This window comes from Camelus dromedarius, chromosome 3 (genome assembly GCF_036321535.1).
Source record: "Camelus dromedarius isolate mCamDro1 chromosome 3, mCamDro1.pat, whole genome shotgun sequence".
NCBI classification, from domain to species: domain Eukaryota; kingdom Metazoa; phylum Chordata; class Mammalia; order Artiodactyla; family Camelidae; genus Camelus; species Camelus dromedarius.
This window is the reverse complement of record NC_087438.1, coordinates 30,010,057-30,030,977: the sequence shown is the minus strand read 5'-3', so window position 1 is coordinate 30,030,977 and position 20,921 is coordinate 30,010,057. Positions and strand designations below refer to the sequence as shown.

The 20,921-nt window shown below is 44.3% G+C and overlaps 1 protein-coding gene and 1 long non-coding RNA gene across 3 annotated transcripts; both read right to left on the bottom strand.

Moving 5' to 3' along the window:
* Positions 1-3,616: 3,616 nt before the first annotated feature.
* LOC116150493 (uncharacterized) lies at positions 3,617-8,171 on the bottom strand. 2 transcript variants are annotated; one of them, XR_004134220.2, is made up of 2 exons: positions 6,561-8,171; positions 3,617-4,492 (listed from the first exon to the last, which is right to left on the bottom strand). It is a non-coding gene; the product is annotated as an uncharacterized LOC116150493 (long non-coding RNA). The 2 variants fall into 2 exon arrangements; XR_004134216.2 differs by having other exon boundaries at positions 3,617-4,488.
* Positions 8,172-20,381: 12,210 nt separating this feature from the next.
* On the bottom strand, positions 20,382-20,921 carry ANXA2R (annexin A2 receptor). The gene has a single exon (XM_010974501.2). The coding sequence runs from the start codon at positions 20,919-20,921 to the stop codon at positions 20,382-20,384; it is 540 nt and encodes a 179-aa protein (XP_010972803.2).

Here is a 20,921-nt window from a genome sequence, read left to right as displayed (position 1 = left end):
AACAGACAGATGTATTTGTCATAACTCTTGTCAAAAATTTTCTTGCCTGGGATTGATATTTTCTTCTCCTTTTAAAGAAAATACACGAAAGGAATTGTCTACACAAAGAAATGCCATTGTGTTGGCAGTGGGTTGAATGGTGGCCTCCCCAAAGACATGTCCATGTCCTAATCCTCAGAGCCTGTGAATGTGACCTCATTTGGAAAAAGTCTTTGCAAATGTAACTAAATTAAGGATCTTGAGATGAGGAGATTGTCCTGGACTATCTGGGTGGGTCTCAAATCCAATGACTAGTGTGCCCTTATAGGAGTGAGGTGGAGGTTTTGACACAGATAGAGGAGGAGGCAAAGGACCATGGTGGCAGAAATTGGAGTCGTGTAACCACGGGTCAAGGAATCCTGACATCTACCAGAAACTGTGAGAGACAAAGAACGATTTCTCCCGCAGGGCATTCAGAGCGGGTACAACACTGCTGACACCTGAATTTCAGGCTTCTGGCCTCCAGAAGTGACTTGTGTCATTGACCAGCGGTGTGATTTTATGCGAAGACGGCCAACTTTTCCTTCTGATGATCTGCCTAAAATCTGATGGTGCATTCCAAGCAGAAGGGCCCTGAGTATCAATGGACATACAGTTCCCCCAAAAGGTCAGGCACAAAGGATACTTTCCATCAAAGAGTAAACTTCAAAATAGCAAACGCTATGCTCCAGCCGCTCTACCTGGAGTTCTTCAAAAAAGAGACAGACAAACGCAGGAACAAACGACGACGACAACTTTAATGCTATCCAGTCAACAAAACCACATCAACTTCGGAGATCTAGCAAGATGATTGGATTTTGGCCTGGATCTCATCAAGTCTCAGCTTCTGAAGTAATTTGCAAGCTGAGAAAAAGGCACCGCCCCCCTTGATAGCGTTTTGTTGTAAACCTAAGCTCCCAGGAGAGTATAAATTCACCAGGAAAGGGTCCTTGAGAACTATCCTCCTCTCTGCGGCCGAAGCGATGGCGCAGAACTTTCCTCCCTGCGTGCGCGAGGCCTGGGATTCTGCAGCGGAGTCCCAGAAATCGGAGATGCTGCAAGTCTTGAGCTTAGCGGACCTTGCGGACTGGCAACTGCCTTTCTATCCTAAGCTGGGCCACCTCTCTTGCTACCAGGAAGACTTGGATTGGGAACGCCTTTCCAGTCCCTGCGGGTTTCTGTGCACTTATTGCCCGAAACATGGAGCCCGAGCGCCGAGCATCGGCAGGCGGAGCGCCGGGAGGCCCGCCAGGGGCCCGACGCCCGCGACCCGCTACGGTCCGGAGCCACAGGCGCCCCAAGAAAAGGCGGTCGCCGCTCCCGCAGCCTCGGTTGGCAGGTGGCGCCGCTTCCTGGGCCGCCTAGTGAAGCCCGAGAACGCTGCCGGCGGGGACCCTTCCAAGCGTCGCCCTGCTCCTGCCCCCGGGAGGCAGCGGATCCCAAGCAGATTTCGAGGCTGGGGGCGGCGGATCCGACGCGCAGTGGCCCGGAGGACCCGGAGCTGCGAATGAGCCCCGAGATTTGAACTGAGCCCCTCACCGCCCCGGACAAGTGATGTTCCAGCCACATCTCTGCGTTTGCTCCAGAGATGGAAGTCCTTTGTCTTTAGAATTCTTAGTGAAATTCCTTCTCGGTACTTAATACTTAATAAAGGTGACGACAAACGATGTTAACAATCCATTTTTCTTTCCCCAGAGGCCCTGGTTTGTCTTTTGGGGAAGACTAGGCGCACGGGCGGCGGTGGCCAGTACCAGTTCCCGCGCCGCATCCTCGGTCGCCGGGTTTTGCTCGGCACGGGCTGGACCCTGGGGTTTCCGATGGAAACAGGCATCCTGGGTGACGTGGGGAGGGGGCTGGGGTGGAGCGTGGGCTTCCGTCTGACTCCGCGACACCCGCTGGGCCTCCCAGAACAGCAGATAGGCCGCCCGCAGCCCCCGCTCCGTGGCCCTGGCCCTTCTTGGCCTAGAGTCCTTCTCGGGACACTCCAGGCATCTGCCCGCGGCTCTGCTGCCGCCTCCACCGCATTTCCCCCACTCCTCCCTGAACTCACCCAGAAGTTCACCCTCTCCTCAGGGGCTAAAGCCCAGCTAGTCTCCCTAATCCCTCTGAATCTCCGCACACTTTTGTCAGCAGCACCGGTCAGGAACTGGCTGAGCTGACCTGCTTCCAGATAGCCAGCGTGGAAGTCAAGGGGATAATGATCCTGGACTAGTGGCCTGGAAACCAGCGCCCCCTTCCCTGACCCAAAAGGATGGGCTGAGCGCGCCAGGATCCAGCAGTGGACATGCTCAGTGCAATTCCTCCTCCAACTGGCTGTCTTTTCCAAGGTGCCAGACTTCTCCATCCAAAAGGGACTTGAGTTAGGGCGTTCACCCCTTCCTGGGGTTGAAAGCCAGCTCTTTCTGGAGTAAGACGCCTTTCCCAATGTGAATCACTGTATCAGGCTCAGCACAGGCCACGACTTAGAATCCTCCCAACTAGATGAAGAGGGTATTAATCTGCTTCTTCTCCTGGGCCTGGCATCCTGAAGCAATTTACACTGAAGGTTAACACCAACATCTAGATTTCAGCACCTTGTTTTTGATGACTTATAGGTCCAGCATTTGCCTTCCCTCTCTCCTCCACCTCCCTCTTGGCCCAGACATGCTATTACACTGTGTAGGAGAGTGAAAGTTTGGAACTTCACCCGTCTTGCTGCAAGGTTGGGGTCTGGAAGCAAGAAGTGGGAGCCAGATTACTCCCCTTCCTGTACTGGGTAGAAGCCCGAGTCTGGACAACCTCCAGGGACTGATCTGAGGCTCAGGGGAATGCTCTATTTCTGTGCAGATGGGAACCACTCACTGGGTGGGAGAGAAATACTGAGGACTCAGAGACTGTCTCTGCGCAGTAAGTAGTTTGGGAGTCCCCCAAAAAACTGCCTGGAGTTGACACTTGTGCTCCTCTCTGGTCCAAATTTAGCCCCAGGGAAGAGGAATACTGCAGATCAGGTGTCTGCATGGAAAAGTCACCAACCCTAGTGTAGGTGGTGATGGGTGCCCACAGGGCAAGGATCTGGAGTTCTGCCCTCTCTAAGACTACCTGGGTGGCTACCTCAGTGCTTTCTCCTCCAACTTCATTAGAAACACCCCCTTGAATTCAAGCCCTGTTGCTACAGTCACTGGCTTCCCTGTGTTCCAGTCCCCAGGGCATAGTTTGGGATTGTGCAAATATGACCATCATTTTTTTTAAAAATCATACATTGGAAAAATGTCTGTTCTTTATAATTTCTTGCTTATAGAAGTGGAATTCTGGGTTAAGAGCATTCATATTGAAATTTTTAATGCATATTGCCACATTGTCTTTCCAAAGATCCTTTCAAATTCATACACAAAAGTCCTGTTGGGAAGTTACTACTTTACCAACAGTAGAACAAATGAAAAATTTTAATGTAGGCCACTATGGTAGTCAAAGTTATGTCATTTTAAAAAATGACACTTCGCATTTCATTGACCTTAATGAACCCTGAACTGGGTCCCTGCTCCCCTGTCAGACACAAGCCCACCTCCCATCCCTTTTAATCCTGGCTCCATCCACGCAAATCAATTGCACAGGCAGAGAATAAGGAAACAGGCTTTAATCATTGTGCACAATTGGAATTAACATAAAAAGCACGAATATTCTGAGTACATGTACAAGAAACTTCCTTAAGATAGTATTGATTCCCTGAAAAGACATTTCTTATTGAAAAACCTGTCAATAATTCAGGAATGAAAGGACAATAAGGATGTTCTGCACTACAAAGACCCTGAGGCTCATCCCCGAGCAAGGCTGGGGCCAGGGGAGAAGTCCAGACAGGCAGAATGAGGGCCTCCACTGGGGTGACTCCGTGACTCCAGTCCAGGGCATGGGTTGAAGGGTCGCCGTGAGGCAGGGCATAAGGCTGCCATCCTTCCTTACTTTGCGGAGTTCCTGGGTTTCAAGCCTCATTTTTCAGCAGTCTCAGGGGGTGGGGATGGGAGTGGGTGGGGCTGTCTTGGGATCCTGGGAGGCAATCTGGCCGCTTGTCTGTCCACCTCCGCTGCTGCTGGCATCTCCTCACTGGTTCAGGCCCTGTTGAGCTACGCGGTCTGTAGCTTTGGCCTCTTCTTGGTGGGACTGTTGCTCCATCCCGGATGAGCCATTGGCTCCTGGGCTTGTGTGTCTTGACAGCGTTTTTGGCTGCTCTCAACTTGGGAACCATCTGCATGCTCGGTGCAAGCACGAAGCGGCCTCCCACATGTACCATAGTGCCCGTCCCCGTAAGACTGGGGTCATTGGCAGGAGGGGCAGCTCAGCGCAGGGAAGTTCCAGAACCCAGGCCCAGGCCTGGTTCTGGGTTCAGGCCTCGTGGCATGTGGGGCTCTGGATGTGCCCACCTCCAAGACAGCTCTTCCAGGGTGGATGCATGGGATTCCATCTCTTCAGTCTTCTTACTGGGCTGGGACTAGTTGCCTGTCTAAGCAAAGGGGCAAGTGATTCAGTCATTTACTGAGTGTGTCTGTCTTGTATAGGACATCAGGAAACCTAAGTTCCAGATAGGTGGGGATAGACACTCATTTACCTTTCAAATTGTCTTGGAGCCTCATGGGATAGAGGAGAAAACTGCATCTTTCTGGGAGACAATATGGAAATTAAGAGTGGTTTCATTGATGGAGTTAGAGGAGGGGGATGGGAGGAGAGGAAGTTCCCTGGGGAAAGAAGTTCAGTCCTGGTCAGTTCTATTCCTGCAGAAAAAACTCTCTACTCAGCAGGCAAGGCTGCCAAATTACACTTCACTTGAACGTCTAATAATTTAACAGCTCAGAGAGGATTGCCTGATTTTAGAGATGAGATTCCATGATGGCAGATCCTCGCCAGAATACAAAGCTAGTTTCAGCAGGAGCTGGATTGAGATTCCAGATTTTCATGCAGGCATATCAGGAAGGGAAACAAGTAAAGGAGTGATTAGGTAAGGGTAGGAAAAGGAGAGTGCTTACTTAGAGTTGTAATATTTCTATTTTTGTCTACAGTAGCTTAGTGGAATCAAAGGGAGATCTCAAGTTTGACCTGATTTTCATACCTAGACAACAAATTGAATTGAGTGAATGCCATGTTTTTTTTTTATCTTGTTTGTTGGTAGGACCCCTACCCTATTTTATATGACTATGAATATTCTATCATTAGTGATTCTCATTTCTCTGCTTCCTTTCTTCCATATAATTTTTCCTGTTAATAACTATTGTACTTTTAATGAGTATTTTGGTAATTTTCAGTGTGGTACCATATAGTATTGTTTTGCATGCCTGTATATTCAATTTATGTAAAAGGAAATGTGTTCTCGTTAGACAGTTTAGATAGAAATGAGCACTGGGCAGGGAGAGAAGGGGAAAGGAACAACCCAGAAGATAACAGTGTGTCTGCATTCAGGAAAAGGGACTCCAGAAATTTTTACTTTCTTTAAATGAGGGCCAGCAAAAGAAGCCAGTTAAAATCAACATGCTGCAGCTGTGCATAAGAGGACCAGACACAACTTGAACCAATGAACCTGCCCCAAAGGGGATGGGCGTGCCAGAGCATAGGAATCTGAGTTGTCAATCAACCAGAGCACAAGGAACCTGAGCTGTCAATCAGCTCGATCACTCAAACAACCTGAGCCCTTAATCAATCACCAAAAAAATGCCCCCAAGCCAAGATACAAAAATAGGAAAAACAAAGGAGCCCTGCCATTTTTGCTCTCTTGGATTGGCCCGCTCCCAATTCTCAGGAGTGTACTATCTTTTACTACCTTTTTACTTCACTAATAAAAAATCTTGCCTGTATCACGCTTTCTGTCTCTCATTAAAAACTCTTTTTTTTTTTTCAGGTGACTAAGAACCGAGGTAATTCTTATTTCCCTTTTCCCGATAACAAAGCGATTCTTTAGGGTAGCAAATCTGGATTTCTTCGGGCCTGCAATTTTTAAATCGTAGCAAATTGTGGTTTCCGAACAGCGAGTCCCAGCAGCTCCTGGTTTGCCACGCCAGTGGAAGCGCCAAGGCCAAAGTATGCCCTTGGCAGAACCCTACCCCGCCCATGTGCCATCGCATTTTGGGCCGAGGACAGCTAGTGTCCACCTGATGCCCTCTGATGGTGGTGGGACGGTGAGATTAGCCCCGAGCCACTGTACCCCTTGGCTATTCCCTTAGTGTCAAGAGATGGGACTTTTTCTGTCACAACACATTTACCCCAGGTCTAGGAGGAAACTCAAAGTCATGACGTTATACGGTGGATTTAAAGTGAAAACAGGGACTTTTTTTTAGCCGTAGAAACGATAACTACCACAGGGGTGCCCAGACTGAAGGGTTTGATTAAAGGGATTTTCATTATTTTAATAAAGTTAAAAATTTCAACCCATAAAATAACATAAAATAAGTTGAATATCAAGTACATTAAATAGCAAGACAAGTAAACATTTTAAATAAATAAAATGGAAGGTAGTAAATGTAACGATACTTTTAAATTAAAAATAAAAGAATGAAGAGAAATCGAAAATAAATTATCCTCACACTGAGACGGTGTTTTGCTCTAAGGCGGCACCGGTCATTCCTCCACGCAGGGCGTTTTCGGGGTCTCAGGCTGCTCCTTTCTGAAAGCCGGCAGTTTCTCTTTGTCTGCACAGCGGATCGCTCTCTAACGGGTAATTTGTCTTGGGCCACAGCACCACTGTCGGCTGCTGCCAGTGCCAATCGTGTCTGCGGTTTCTCGTCCGCGAGGCGGCCAGCAGCGCGGAGCCCCAGCGGCCAGAGGCGGCACCGCTCCTTTTGCCCAGAGCGGTGGCTTCTGGTCTCTGCAGGGGCGCCGACAGCTCCCTGCGTTTTGCAGGGCTCCTTCTCTGTCGGGTTTGCTTATCGTTGTTCCCTTTCGGTTGTTTTCATGGCTATGTTTTTTCATCAGAATGACTTATTCTGGTTCGCTGTGCTGTCTAGGATTTGTCTGAACTCCATTGTGTCCGGTTTCCTTTCGGCATCTCCGTTTCCTTTCGGCTGTTTTCCTCTGGCTACGGTTTTTCATCGGGACGATCTATTACCGTCCGTTGGCCGTGCCCTTGTAGGGCTTGTCACTGTTCTGTTTGGTCGGGTTTGCTTTCGGTTTCTCTGTTTCTTTTTTTATTTAAGTATAGTGAGTTTATGTCGTATTTTATTCCGTCTGATTTGCTTTTGGCTTTTCCATTTGTTTTCGGCTTGTGTAGCTCTGGTTACGATTTTTTCATCAGAACTGTTTATTTCGGTTCGCTGTGCTCTGTAGGGTTTGTTGCGGTTTTTGCATTCCTTTTAATTGACGTATAGTCAGTTCATGTCGTGTTTTATTCAGTCCGACCTGCTTTCGATTCTTCTGTTTCCTTTCGACTTAATGTAGCTCTGGTTACGATTTTTTTTTCCCATCAGAACGATTTATTTCAGCTCGTCGTGCTCAGTACGATTTATTCGTATTCCATTCAGTCTATTGATTTTTCTCATATTTCCTACCACGATTTTTTTGATGTCTGACTTGCCTCCGCCCACGGTGCATAAATACCAAGGCTCATGGCCCTCCTGAAGGCTTTGCCTCCTCCATCAGAGCAAAGGCTCGTGTCCTGCTGCTGGTCCGAGAGGTCAATTGCGATGGAGCAGCATTTTCTCCAGCCCAAGAAGGAGGCTTGGGATTGCGCAGAGTTGGAGCCAGAGCTGCAGCCTCCTGGCGGGAGCCCGGCAGATTCTGGGCCGTGGCCGCTTCCTTTCTACCCGGTACTGGGAGAGTCCTCAGGCCATCGCGGCGATTTCAATTACGAACTGCTTTCCAGTACTTGTCGGCGCCTGCCCTTTGTCTTCTTGCCAAACAGACCCTGTCCCAGAGCCTGGAGCACTTTGGAAGCAAGTGCAGACCAGTTCACAGCCAGAGGAGAGAGGGACCCGGCAGAGGAACCCGACCAGCCCCCAACGGGACCTGGTGACAGAGAGCAGGACAGCAGGCCACCTTCGGAGCTTCACCTTCCTCCCGTCGCCGCTTGGTGGAGCCAGAATCCGCTGGTCTCCGGCTGTTTAGAGTGGATTGGTCGCTCCCTGCATGCCTTGACCTGTGGCTGCTGCAGGTTCATTTTTGGCGCTAAGGAGCCCTGAGATGGCAGCGGGAGTCTTTTGGGCACTTGACCCAGGAAAGGATTCTAGGTTACAAAATCTGCCTCCTCAGGAAATAAAAATGCATTGCGACACAATATCAGAGTTCGTTGTCCATGTTTAGTTCTTGTTCCCTTTGAGTTTCTCGTTGCAGTTCTGGTCACTTAGCACTTGGCAGCTTCCTTACTGGACAGCCAACCCAGGGAACAAAAGTATATTCATATTTTCGCCCAGCCAGTTGTTTGTCTATGGCAGTAGCGTTGGTTCTGCTGAGTGGGATGTTTCTGGCTGGCTAGCAGCAGCGGCAGTCACTCCCTGTGGGGTTGGTACCGAGTCCGGATTCGTTCTGCTCCACACTGGGACAGGCCAATAAGTCGGGAGATGAGGTGTTGGGGCAAGGAATAACAGCTTTATTTGGAAAGCCAGCAGACTGAGAAGATGAGGGACTAATATTCTAGAGAACCATTTTACCCAAGTCAGAATTCAGGTTCCTTTTATACCGAAAAGGCAAGAGTGTATAGTTGATTGCAAACTTCTTGGTATTGGAATCCTTTGTTCTTGGAGCTGTCCAGGTAGGTCAGGTCATGGTGTTCCTGTAAACCTCCAACAAGACAAATGTTATTCTCTGCTCTGAAACCTTTCATCTCTATATGAATGGAAAAGTGTTTTACCATTAAAGGTCAGAGCCTTGAGAATGTATATTTCAGGTTACAGGAGACATTCTTTTAGGAAAGGTGCAGAACCAACATGACTAAGCATAGGAAACAGCACAGGGTTAGAGCTAAAACATCTCTAACGTTGTAGTTCTTCCCTAGTACAGGCGCTAGCTCCTAAGAGCCAGGGTCTCCGTTTTCTGGGTCTCTGATTGGTGGAACGGGAAGGCGGGTTCTTCATCCATCAGGAAGTGTTTCCCAAGAGAGCGCCAAATCTTGCCTGAAAGGGCCACACAGGTTTGGCGTTTTTTTTATTGGCAACACAGGTACTCGAGCTGCCTCGGTTAAGCTTCCCTTGGCACAGCGGTAGTTGCGCCGAAATCGCCCTTGGGTTTCTCGTCCTCCAGTGCGACGCGAGTGCGGGGCGTGGCTGGGCTCTCAGCAGTAGGGCCCCTCAATTCTCCCCAGAGGTAACTGGGTCCTAGCACCGCTGGATTGCTCCACGCCCCGCCGGTCTCACAGTCGCAGTCCCTGGGCTGGCACGGAGCCGCTGTTGAGGTCTGCACTTGCCCTGGTTGTGAGGAGTCCGCGGCTCTTCCCTAACAGAACACGTTTGCATCGACTTGTTTTCTCGGTGGCCGCACGCAGCGTACATTCCTCCAAATCGGCTTTTTCTCGGTCCGCGCACTGTTAATTGCTCCTTGCCGGCGTTGCTTTGAGGCAGAACTACTCCAGGTGCTCCGGGTCAGCGTTTTGTGAGTGGCGGCTTGGATAAAGCACTGGTCAACGAGATTTCTCTAGCAAAGCAAGTCCGGATTCCGGACTAGTAGCGCTTCAGCCCCGCCTGCGATTTCTCAGCCTTAGGAATCTGGCGTTTTACCGTGAGCTCGAGATTTCTTAGTCTGAAGAAGTCCCGCTGGAGAGACTCCTTAGGGTAACAAGTGGTGATTTATTCTGGCCTGTGATTCTTTGTCCTAGCAAATTTCTGTTTTGGAACAGCAAATCTCAGCAGCTCCTGAGATGCCACGCCTGCCGAAGGGCCAAAGCGTGCCCTTGGCAGGGCGGGACCACTCCCCTGTGCCATCGCTTTCCGGGCTGTAGCACAGTTAGTGTCCGCCTGATGCCCTCTGACGGTGGCGGGACGGTGAGGGTACCCCCGAGCCACCCTACCCCTTTTCCATCCCCTTAGTGTCATGAGTTCGGGCTTTTTCTGTCACAACACACTTGCTCTACTTCTAGTAGAAAGCTCAAAGGCGTGATGTTTCATGGTGGTTTTAAAATGAAAAATAAGGACTTTTTTAAAACCTTAGGTCTAGTTTGGCAATTACAATGGGCTTGTCCAGACGCAGGGTTTGGTTTAAACGGATAATCTTGTACCTTTTCCAAAGGATTACATTTCTTTTATTACATATCAGATACATTTACAAAAAAAAAAAAACCCTAAATTTACCTTTTGCTTATGTTTTTGAAATAAGGTGGATTTAATTTTGCTTAGGCAGCTTAAATGCTTTAGTGGGCTTAGGTGATTTTCAAGCGTGGTGTGTTGTATTTTCACTTATCATACTTCATTTTTACATATTTTAAATGAAAAATTTTGTATTGTTTTATGTGCATCTTTTAATAGTTATGCTTAGCAATTAATGTTTTAGCATATTAGCTTACTTGGAAATGATTTAGATATTCCAGGAACATTCATTATTTAACTTTGTATAAACTTTAATCTCACTTGTAGCTCCTTACATTACTTGTGTGTTACACATACATTTGGATTTGGTATTAGATAGTTATCAGTGATCTCAGGTTATCCTTCTTGCTGACAAATTTCATTAGAGATAACATGAGCTTATGTGACCAGTAAGTCCACATAAAGTTTTATGTTTGCTTTATAGTAACCTTCACAACTCTGAAAACATCTCTATTTTAACGAAACCCAAAAACTTAAAGTAGCTTAATTTTACCAAAGAGTATTACAAGTCATGTGAACTTGAAAAAACTTTTGGGTTAGTTTCTATATTTCTGAGAGTTTATGACATACTTAATTCATATAATTACTAATTTTTCTCTAGACAATTAAATAGATATCTTTAAAAATCATCACATATATATAATATAGTTATACATAAACCTTTAGATATACAGGAACACATACACAAACAGATATACACAGAGATATTGTAGCTTTCATTTAAAATTTTTAGCCATGTGTCAGGTGCAAGATACGAAACTCAAAAGATTAGCTCGTTCAAAATTGTGCTGTTGGGAGATGGAATAAGTTAAGGTTACCTGCTCAGATGGCTAAAACTTTCTACTAATGGTTTTTTATTTGCTCCACTATAAAGATTCTTTTTGGTGAAGCTATTTCTGGAGTCATTTTGTCTTTTAGAACCTTCCGCATAGAAATTAAAGAATAAATTCTATTGCCTTTCAGATTGTCTGAGATTCTCTCTTTTTAAGGACACCCTTAGACTGGTCTATCTTGTGTAAGGTAAAGGTTCCCCAAAGTGGCCACAGTAAGTACAAATATTGATGAAAATTCAATTAACAATCTAGTTAAGAAGAAAAAAATGAATTTTATTTGAGCCAAACTGAGGAATATAACTTGGGAGACAAACTCTTGGAAGTGCTGAGAACTATTTCTCCTGTTAGTAGTCAAAGGCAGAGTCATATACATTTTCTTGACAAGGATCCTACATCAAAATGATATGCTGACATTTTACACAAAGTTTACCAGAGATACATCGTCTAGGTAAGCACATACGAAGCAAGCAGTAAGTCACTATGACTACCTACAGAATTGGAAAGAATGCCTAATCTTTAAGAAGTTATATTGCTAGCATTGGAAGAAAGGGAAAAAGAACTTTGGGGAGCAGGCATTCCCATCTTTGGGGAGGTCTGGTTAGTGTGTGATGCAGATGCATTAGGAAGGAAGGGAGGAGGCCCAAACGGAGACAGAAGAGAAAATTTTATGCTTAAATTGTCTTTACCTGTCTTAAAATATAAATTTTATTTCATTTTCCCGTTTTGATCATTAATATTTAGATAGAAAGCCTTAGGTGAGCAAGTATTTGGTCCCCCAGTGATAGGGTGGTTACTTACCTACCCTGGATCCATTATTTCCCTCAGTCTTAATAACTCAGTTCTTTCCTTCCTTTTACAGAGTTTCAGCAGTAGAATACTTGTTAAGGACTGATAGACGGTTGTGGGTCAACAGACACTTAGATTATTATTTTTTTTTAAATCAGGTTCAAACCATACTTGTGTGGTGGGGTCAAAATTCCCTCTTTTGGTTGCCATATCTGTTTCTCTTCTTTAGTAGCAATTTCTTGCACCTGCAGATTGACATCTTTTACTGGATTAGCAGGGTGAACAGAGAGCAGTGGACATTCTCTAGGCTGAACGTGGTGAGTCTTTAAAGCTGCTCATTTGGCTACAGTGTCAGCAAGCTGGTTTCCATTAGCTTCCATAGTGTTAGATTTGGGATGCCCTGGTGTTTTAATAATTGCTAACTGTTTTTTGGCAGTTGTGTAATAGTAACTCTGCAACTTGTTTTTCTTTCTTTCTTCCTTTCTTTTTTCTTTCTTTCTTTCTTTCTTTCTTTCTTTCTTTCTTTCTTTCTTTCTTTCTTTCTTTCTTTCTTTCTTCCTTCCTTCCTTCCTTCCTTCCTTCCTTCCTTCCTTCCATCCTTCCTTCCTTCCATCCTTCCTTTTTTTAGGTTGTCCTAAAGAGGTTAAAAACCTCATTGTTTTCATAGCATTCCAAAATTGTGTGCCACTCCAAAGGCATTGTGACAGTCAGTATAAATATTTGCAAACTGATCTTTAGCCATTTGAAAAGCTCAGGTTAAGGCAATTAATTCAGCTCGTTCTGCTGACTTTGTTTCTGGTAATAAGAGCTTTCTCTTACGTTTACTGTGGATGTTATTTCATGCCCAGTTTGATAATGCCCCTGCTCATCCTTTAAGTAGGACCCATGTGTAAATCAAATTAGATCAGCCTTATCAACAGGAGCTTCTTGTCAGTCATTCCTGGGAACAAAAAGATAATCTGTTATTAAGAGGCAATCATGGTTGTTTCCTTCTTGTAGTTCTTGCAGGGTTAAGGTTATTACAGCATACCAAGGTAACATTACTCTGTCTTCGGTAGATAAGAGAGCCGTTGCTGAAATAGCCCCTATACAAAGTGCAAGTTCTTTTGCTACTGAACCTAGTTTAGTTTTAGAGCATAAAAGCAAGTCATCTACAAGCATTTTTTGCAAAAGCATCAGAGTAAGACAATAACTGTCAATAAATAACAAAAGACTTAAAAACATGGTTAAAGACCTGATTACAATGCAACTGTTAGGGAACATTGGCCATGTCTGTGACAAAATTTTAAAATAATAACTAGAATTATGACTGACAACATATGAGGACATTTCAAATTTGAAGAAGTTGATATAATTTCTAGAACATTTATAACCTAAGAAGTTGTGTCATTACGCACTTGACAATGCTTCCCATGTAATTTAACATACCAAATAAGTCAGTATCTCTTTGAGATGTTCAGGGGCCCTCTGAAGCATTCTTAAGCTAGCGAGGGGCAACAGAACTTCATTTAGAATTTGATTTGAGGAAGGTTGTCAAAGATATCAAAAGGTTTTAGACATTTGGCTAAGTAGGATCATAAGTCACTGTGAAACAATACTTAGTCATTTAACCAAAGTAACAATAAAAGATTTCAAAGGTAAACAGAGAAAACTACAACAGATAAGAGTTAGTAAAGAAACTTTATAATCTTTTTTATCAAAAGCAGATCAATATTTCAAGAAAACTTTGTCCAACTAAAAGAGGAAAAAAAAAAGAAATTCCAGTTTTGCCCCACTTTACTTTTAATAGTAAAACTCATTTATTTGACTAAATTCAGTCTATTCTTAGTCCTGATCATGCACAAAACTTTTGTTCAGACTTCCTTTTTTAGATTTAAATTAATTTCTAGAAAATATGCTTCTTCATAACACAATCTTCCAATAAAGCACAAAATGTATTTATTAATAGTCTCAAATATATTTTGTCTCTCATCAGTAAGAGGTCAAAAGTAGGTAAAAGTGGATTCCTTTAGCAATTAATGTTTGAGTATTTTATCTTATCAAAAATGATCTAGACATTCAATGAATTTTCATCATTTAATTTAATTTAGCAGAACTCTAAAGTTTCAAGTTACCGAAAACCTGGAGAAACTGTTTACAGGCAGATAGAACATAAAACATAATTATTTCTAAAGAGTTCACCCAAAAACTTTTATCTCATTTATCTCTATTTCACTACTTTTGAAAAAATCCTCATACCAAGTCAATTTTCTTGTTGACAAATTTTATAACAGATAACACGACCTTACTGATTTTCAGTAAATCTAGGTACAATAAAAGTATTATACTTAATGTTGATGATTCTAAGGACATATCTATATTAATTAAATCATCAATTTAATCTTATTTTTATTAAAATTAAAAATTAACCCTAGGTCACATGATACTTTAAACATTTTGGGCTAGTTTATGCTATGTTTAGAAATATTTTATTTACAAATGCTTACTTTTAAGTCAATTAATAAGGCTGTTTCATAAATTAATTTTGATAACATCATATGAAGGTAGAGACAGATCATATTTATAATGTACACACAAACATCAGCATATCTAGAAAGACACAGAGACCTCATAGTTTTCCTGCTTGAGTTTGAAAAAACTTCTTTTCCCTTTTTCCTTTCTCAGGTTCTACTAACTGAGCCAAAGTCGTATTCTCAGGCTATGTGGGCTGTGTTTAAATTTCAAGAACATAGTAAGAGTTTTAACTTCAAGCTTTCTCCTAGGAATAATTTATTCTCTCAGAGTCAGAATTTTGAAAACATGTTGTATCAAGCTGGCTTTCCTCTAACTGCTTATGGAAAAAAAAAAAAAAAGCTTTGGAGTGTCAAAAGAGCCCCATCCTGGCCATTTAAGAGTTAAGTACTTGGGAATGTTGGCTTCATTCCAAGTGTACAGGAAGCCAGCTGGAGTTCCAGTGGGTGGCTGTACATCGGGGAGTTGTACAGACTTTGAGGCATGGTTTCCCATTATTAATTCGGTAGCCTAACTCTGATATGATCTGGACAAATTTCTGAGGGGCAGACCGAATGTGTGCCGCTCTGAGTCTAGCTCCCCAAGGAGCCACCCTTGGGTAGGTTTGACTCTCTAACATGTTGGTTTCTCCCTTCAGCAGTCTAAAACTGCTGTGGGTGCTTGGAGCACTAGGTGATCAGCCTTTGTATTGTCCATTCCCAGCAAGCAGAATTTACTTAATGGTTGTAGTGGGATCCCCTGTGGGACTGCTGCCTGTCATGAGGATTGATCCTCACACACTTCCACAAGGTTCTCAGCAGCCTGAGAATGCCTTGTGGCCAGAAGGAGCAAGTGTCCCTTTTCTTCAGAGCTGAGCAGCCTCAGTCTCTCATTTCACGAGCAAACAGTTTATTCAGACCATGTATACATGATATTTCCAATCTAAGCCCATTTAAAAAAAGCCAGGTAACCCAGTTCACTCTAAAATTCCCCCTAGGTCCCTGCCTAGGAAATATCAGTACTCCCCTAGGACTCCAAGTCCCAAGAAACACAGTTTGAATAAAATTTGTGACATCATTTAAAGTGACGATGTCTGGATATCAGGAGAACTCACCAAAGCACCTGAGGAATACCGAGAAGCTAGTGGTGCTCAAAGGGCCCAGGCTGGCAGCAAGCAGCGGTTTGGGGTCGATTCCAGGTCTCTTCTGGTGGGTGTCTCTGATATCCTGCTAACTACGCCAACCAAGAAAATGTTTACAGGAAATTCAACTGACAATTAAGTTAATGAGCAAAAAGGAATTTTATTCAAGTCAAACTGAGGATTATAACCCAGGAGGCAGACCCTCAGAAGCTCTGAGGTCTGTTCCACCTGTCAAGAACCAGATATGCAGTTTTATAGATAAAAATGACATGCTGACAATTTACAAAAAGTTCACCAAAGATAGTGTCCAGGGAAACACATACAAAGCAAGCTGTAAGTCACTTTGACCCCTATAGAGTTGGGAAAGAATGCTAATATTTAAGAAGTTATATTGCTAGCTTCAGGAAGAAAAAGGAGAAAAAACATCTTTCCTGTGATTCAGGCACTCCCATCTTTGAGGAGGTCTGGTTAATGTGTGATGCAGATGCACACTGCACATTAGGGAGGAAGGGAGGAGACTGAATTAGGGGGAGGGAAGAAAGAGAATTTTGTTTAAATTTTCTTGTGCTACCATAAAATATACACTTTATTTCATTACAAATTATCTAATCATTTACCCATTTTCTCCAAAAGGCACAAGATTCTGGTTCCAGTTTTGGACCAAGTCGAACCTATCTTTCTTTGCCTTTGGATTCTCTAAGGCGTCTTAACTCTGTCAGCCCATTTTTCAACAGCTGTTGCAGAACACAAGGGATCACCCCTTTGAACAGAGTAGGGTGACTTACCAAGAAGCTTCCACAAAGGTCCCTCAGCAAGATCAGTGAGCTCCACACAAAGCAGGGAGAGCTGGGATCCCAGATTGGCCAGAAATCAGGGAGCCCAATGGGGCCCTGGGTGCAGGCACCAGTGACTCACCGGTCTCCAGGTTCTTCAGGTTTTGTTTGTTTTTCCCCATCCTACTTCTGATGACAAACATTTTTAAAAGAAAATTCAGAGAACTTTACTGAATAGAAATATTTTATTGAGGGAGAAACAAACTGTTCCCAAAGAAGATTTCAAACGGAAAGCTAGTATGAAGCTCAGAGGCTTGACTTTTCAGGACAGCTTGTAAAGTGAACAGGAGGAAGTTGTTTAACCTTTACAATAATTCGTTATTACAATAGGCATTTCAGAGAGCAGGGGATTGGCTAAAGTGATTATCTTATTCCATTTTAGGACGATGACTTAAGGTTTTATTAATTTTAATGATTTTCAAAGGCATTTACAAGAATAGCTTGAGTTCAATTTCCCCTGTGTTTTGCAATGAACTGGATTTAGTTTTGCTTACATGGCTCATGTAAGCAAAACTTTTGTTTGCTAGGGGAGTTTTCAAGCCTGGTCTATATTTTATTTCATTTCATCTCACTTCATTCATTTCAACTCTGATCCTTCTGGGCGCTAGCCTCGCTGAGTTCTCACTGTCCGCAGTTCTTAGGTGGTAGCACCCTTGAAAGGACCAAAACGGATATTTGCTTTTGACCACAACAGGACTCTGTGCCAGGCGTGTCTTGCTGGTCCAGGCACCGTTAAGGTGCTCTGTGTCAGCACTTTCTGTCGCGGTCACCACCCCACCAACTGCACCAGACCGGCATTTTCTTAGAATTTTCCACTAGAGTCACAGTGGTGCTTTCCCGGGGTCGCAGCCTCGCCGCCTTCCCCAAACCCCTGCAGTGGGTGGCTGGCAGCAACGCGCTCGCTTAGAGCCGGTTCGATTTAGCGAGTTCCGCCTTAGCGATGCTTCCCATTTCACTCGCCTACGAATCGGGGTGTGCCTGGGAATGCGATTTTCAGCGTGAAATCTATAAAATATTCTTTTTGCCTTTCCTTCTTTTTTTTATTGGGGTAAAATTGGCATGTAAATTTCAGGTGTACAACATTATGATTCCACATCTGTTTTCATTACAGAGTGATCATCCCTGAAAGTCTAGTTACCATCCGTCATCACGCACTTGACCCCTTTCATCCATTTCAACCGCCCTCCAAGCCCTTTCCCCTTTGATAACCTCCAATGTGCTCTCTGTGTCTGAGTTTGTTTCTGTTAGTTTGTTCAAGGTTGTTTGTTTGTTTGTGTGTTTGATATTCTACATGGAAATAAAAGCATATTATTTTTTTTTTTTTGGTCTCTTACCTCCTGACTTATTTCTCTCAGCATAATACCTTCAAGTTCCAAACATGTTACAAAGGGCAAGATTTCATTCTTTTTATGGGTGAATAGAGTTTCATTGCATGTGTATATATACACCAGGTCTTTTTTTTTTTTAAATCAACTCATCCATGAGCGGACACTTACGTTATTTTCATATCTTGATTGTTGTCAATAACGCTGCTATGAACATCGGGGTGCATCTAACTTTTCAAGTTAGTGCTCTTATATTCTTCAGATAAACATCCCGAAGTGGAATAACTGAATTGTATGATAGTTCTATCTTAACTTCTTGAGGACTCTTCATACTATTTTCCAAAGTGGCTGATCCAAGTTACACTCCCACCAACAGTGTATGAAAGTACCTTTTTTGTCACATCCTCAGCAAAACCTATATTTTTTTTTGTCTTTTTAAGGATAACCATTCTAACAGGTATGCAGCAATGTTTTATTGTGGTTTTGATTTGCATTTCCCTAATAGTTAGAGATGTTGAACATCTTCCATGTGTCTATTGAGGTCCTCTGCCCATTTTTTAAATCCTTTGGCATTTTTATTGTTTTCAAGTTGTACGAGTTCTTCATATATTTTGAATATTAACCCTTGATGGATATGTGATTTGCAAATATTTTCTCTCATTCAGTACTTTGCCTTCTCATTTTGATGGTAGTTTCTTTCACAGTGTAGAAGCTTTTTAGTTTGATGTAGTCCCATTAATTTATTTTTGCTTTTGTTTCCCCTGCTGTTTCTAGACTTGAGAAAATAGCTGCCTGCTAGATACCTTGCTGTTTCACAGTCTCAATACTGAATTACATAAATTAGCAATTGTGTAAGAAATTTTGCCATCATAGACGTATGAAAACTCCTTTTGCTTGCTTGATAGATTCTACAAAAATTCCAACATCCTTTTTTTTTTTTTTTTAATATACCCTGGGTTCCTGCTTTTGCTGTTGTGGAAGGACAAGGAGCTGAGGCAGGGGTGGCTGGTGCCATGCAGGTTCAAGGCAGGAAAAAAAAAAAAAAAAAGGAAAGAAAGAAAAAGAAAAGAAAACTGAAAAATGGAGCACACACCCCCATTACTAGAAATAGTTATAGGTAATGGCAGCAGCAATCTATGCTAGAAAAGCTTTTTCTCTAACAATGAAATGGATAGTGAAATACTGCAAAGACCCCAGCTTTCTACCAGCAAAGAGCACTTCTATGGTATTCAGCATTGCTAGTCAGCTTCATAGCCAAAAACAACCTAAGACCATAATTTTACATATTGCTAGTACACTGTTTAGTACCAAACTTATTCTACAATATTTAATAAAAGACTGGTGTCTAGATGTATATTATAATTTAAAATGTAGGGAATTATAAAGTGACAATAAGAGCTTGCCTGATAGAGTGTAACACTGTCTGCTTGGTCTATAACAGTCCCAGTAATCAATCATTCCTACTACTGCTACTTTGGAAAAAGTACACTGTGGCATATTTTGGTGTCAAATAAGTTTTGCAAAGAAATTTGCACACAAAAGGGTAGAGTGCATAAAACTCTGAATTTTAGAATTGCTAAAGGAACCGTAAAACTGGGTTACATACTGATTGAGGCACAATATCCAGTCTGCAGAGGTGGCATATGGAATCCTGGCAGGGAAAGGTGGGTGGGGATGACAGAAACTGGAGAGATGAGGCGGAGGGATTGTGGGAAATAATTCCCGAGGGAGGAAGCCCCCGCTTTCAGGGACTTGTGAGCTTAATCCCAGTGCAGGATTTTGCCCCCAGAGAAAGCACAGCAGCTGAGAGAGTCTCAGATAATTGTAGTTAACATTATTCAGCACTTACACTTTGCCTGACATTCTGTCAGCGCCCCTTTTCAACCCCGAATTTGGTGGATGCTATAGTTCAACACCATCCGGGAAAGAGAAGGCAAGGGCCTTGGGGAGCCGCCAGTTTGAAAGTGGGGTATGAAGCAAGCCTGATCGCTCCAGAATCTGGCCGCAGAAACCCCACACTACAAAGGACAATTGCTGGCTTTCCGGTGTCCAGGTACCAAGGCCTTCCCACTCCACCCCAGCTCATTGCCTCCAGGTCAGCTCGGAGGTGCCAGCTGGAAATCAGGTTTCTGTCGAGTTAGAGGAAGGAAGGACGCGCCCAGGAAAGTGCCTAAGGGAAACAGAAGCTCTGCACTGCTGGAGGCCAATGCTTCTAGATGCCTTTGGGCAGCAACAGTCTCTGGAAGACTGGGAGCAACTGGTTGGTGCCGCAGGTGGACTGGGAGGGAAAAGGGCCAGGGCAAGGGAGCAGGAGTGTTTCTCGGGCTAAGTGGAGTTCTCAGGAATGCTGGCTGCTCTTTGCTGGATCTCTTGGAGCCCAGCAAGTGTGACTCTGACAACGGCTCTGCTGGACCCCTGATCGCCGGGTATGCCCAGGAGACCCCACCGACTTTTCCCCGCGCAGCAAATCAGGAGACAGAGGGTCCCGCGCTAGGACGGCACCAGACACTCCCTCCGCTGCGCCTCCTTGCTTCCCCCAAAGCTAAAGTGGAAACACATGAGAGAGGGAAACGTTGGAATTTCGTATAATTTATTAAGTAAGCGAAAGAAAAACTCACAAATGTCTATGAAGACAAATTCTTATATGATTGCCAAACTGAGAGGTGTTATTGTAACATCTGTCGCAGGGGATCATCTAATGAAGGATCTCAGCGGAGATGAGGGCTCTTGGGCCGAAACGCTGCAGGGGAGGCAGCCCAAGTTCTTGGCGACAGCGCATTGGTCCGCTGCCACTTGTCTTGAGACTTCGAGTGGTGTCTCCCCAGGCCAGGAGGAGGGCGATGCTCCAGATGGGTCTTTGAGGTCAGAGGTCTCGGGTTCCAGATTTTGGGTCCTCGATGTTGGAAGACGAGCCCAGAGAAGCTTTGGGGGCGGGCGGCGGCCGCCTCTCCTGGGGGCGCCTGTGGCTCCTGGCGTGTCGTGGTCATTGGGTCCGGGGCGGGCGGCGAGGTTCTCTGCGCTCTGGGTCCGTGTTTGGGGCAGTAAGCGCGCAGAAGCCCGCAGGGGGTAGAAAGTAGTTCCCGATTGAAGTTCTGGTTGTCCCAAGAGAGGTGGCCCAGCTTAGGATAGAAAGGGAGCTGCCATTCCTCAGGGTCCGCTAAGCTCAAGATTTGCAGCATCTCTGGTTCCTGGGACTTCTCTGCAGAATCCCAGGCCTCCCGCACGCATTGAGGAAAGTTCTGCTCCAT

Coding starts and splice junctions, on each gene's coding strand:
- ANXA2R (XM_010974501.2), bottom strand. CDS start 20,921: ATGGAGCAGAACTTTCCTCAATGCGTGCGGGAGGCCTGGGATTCTGCA.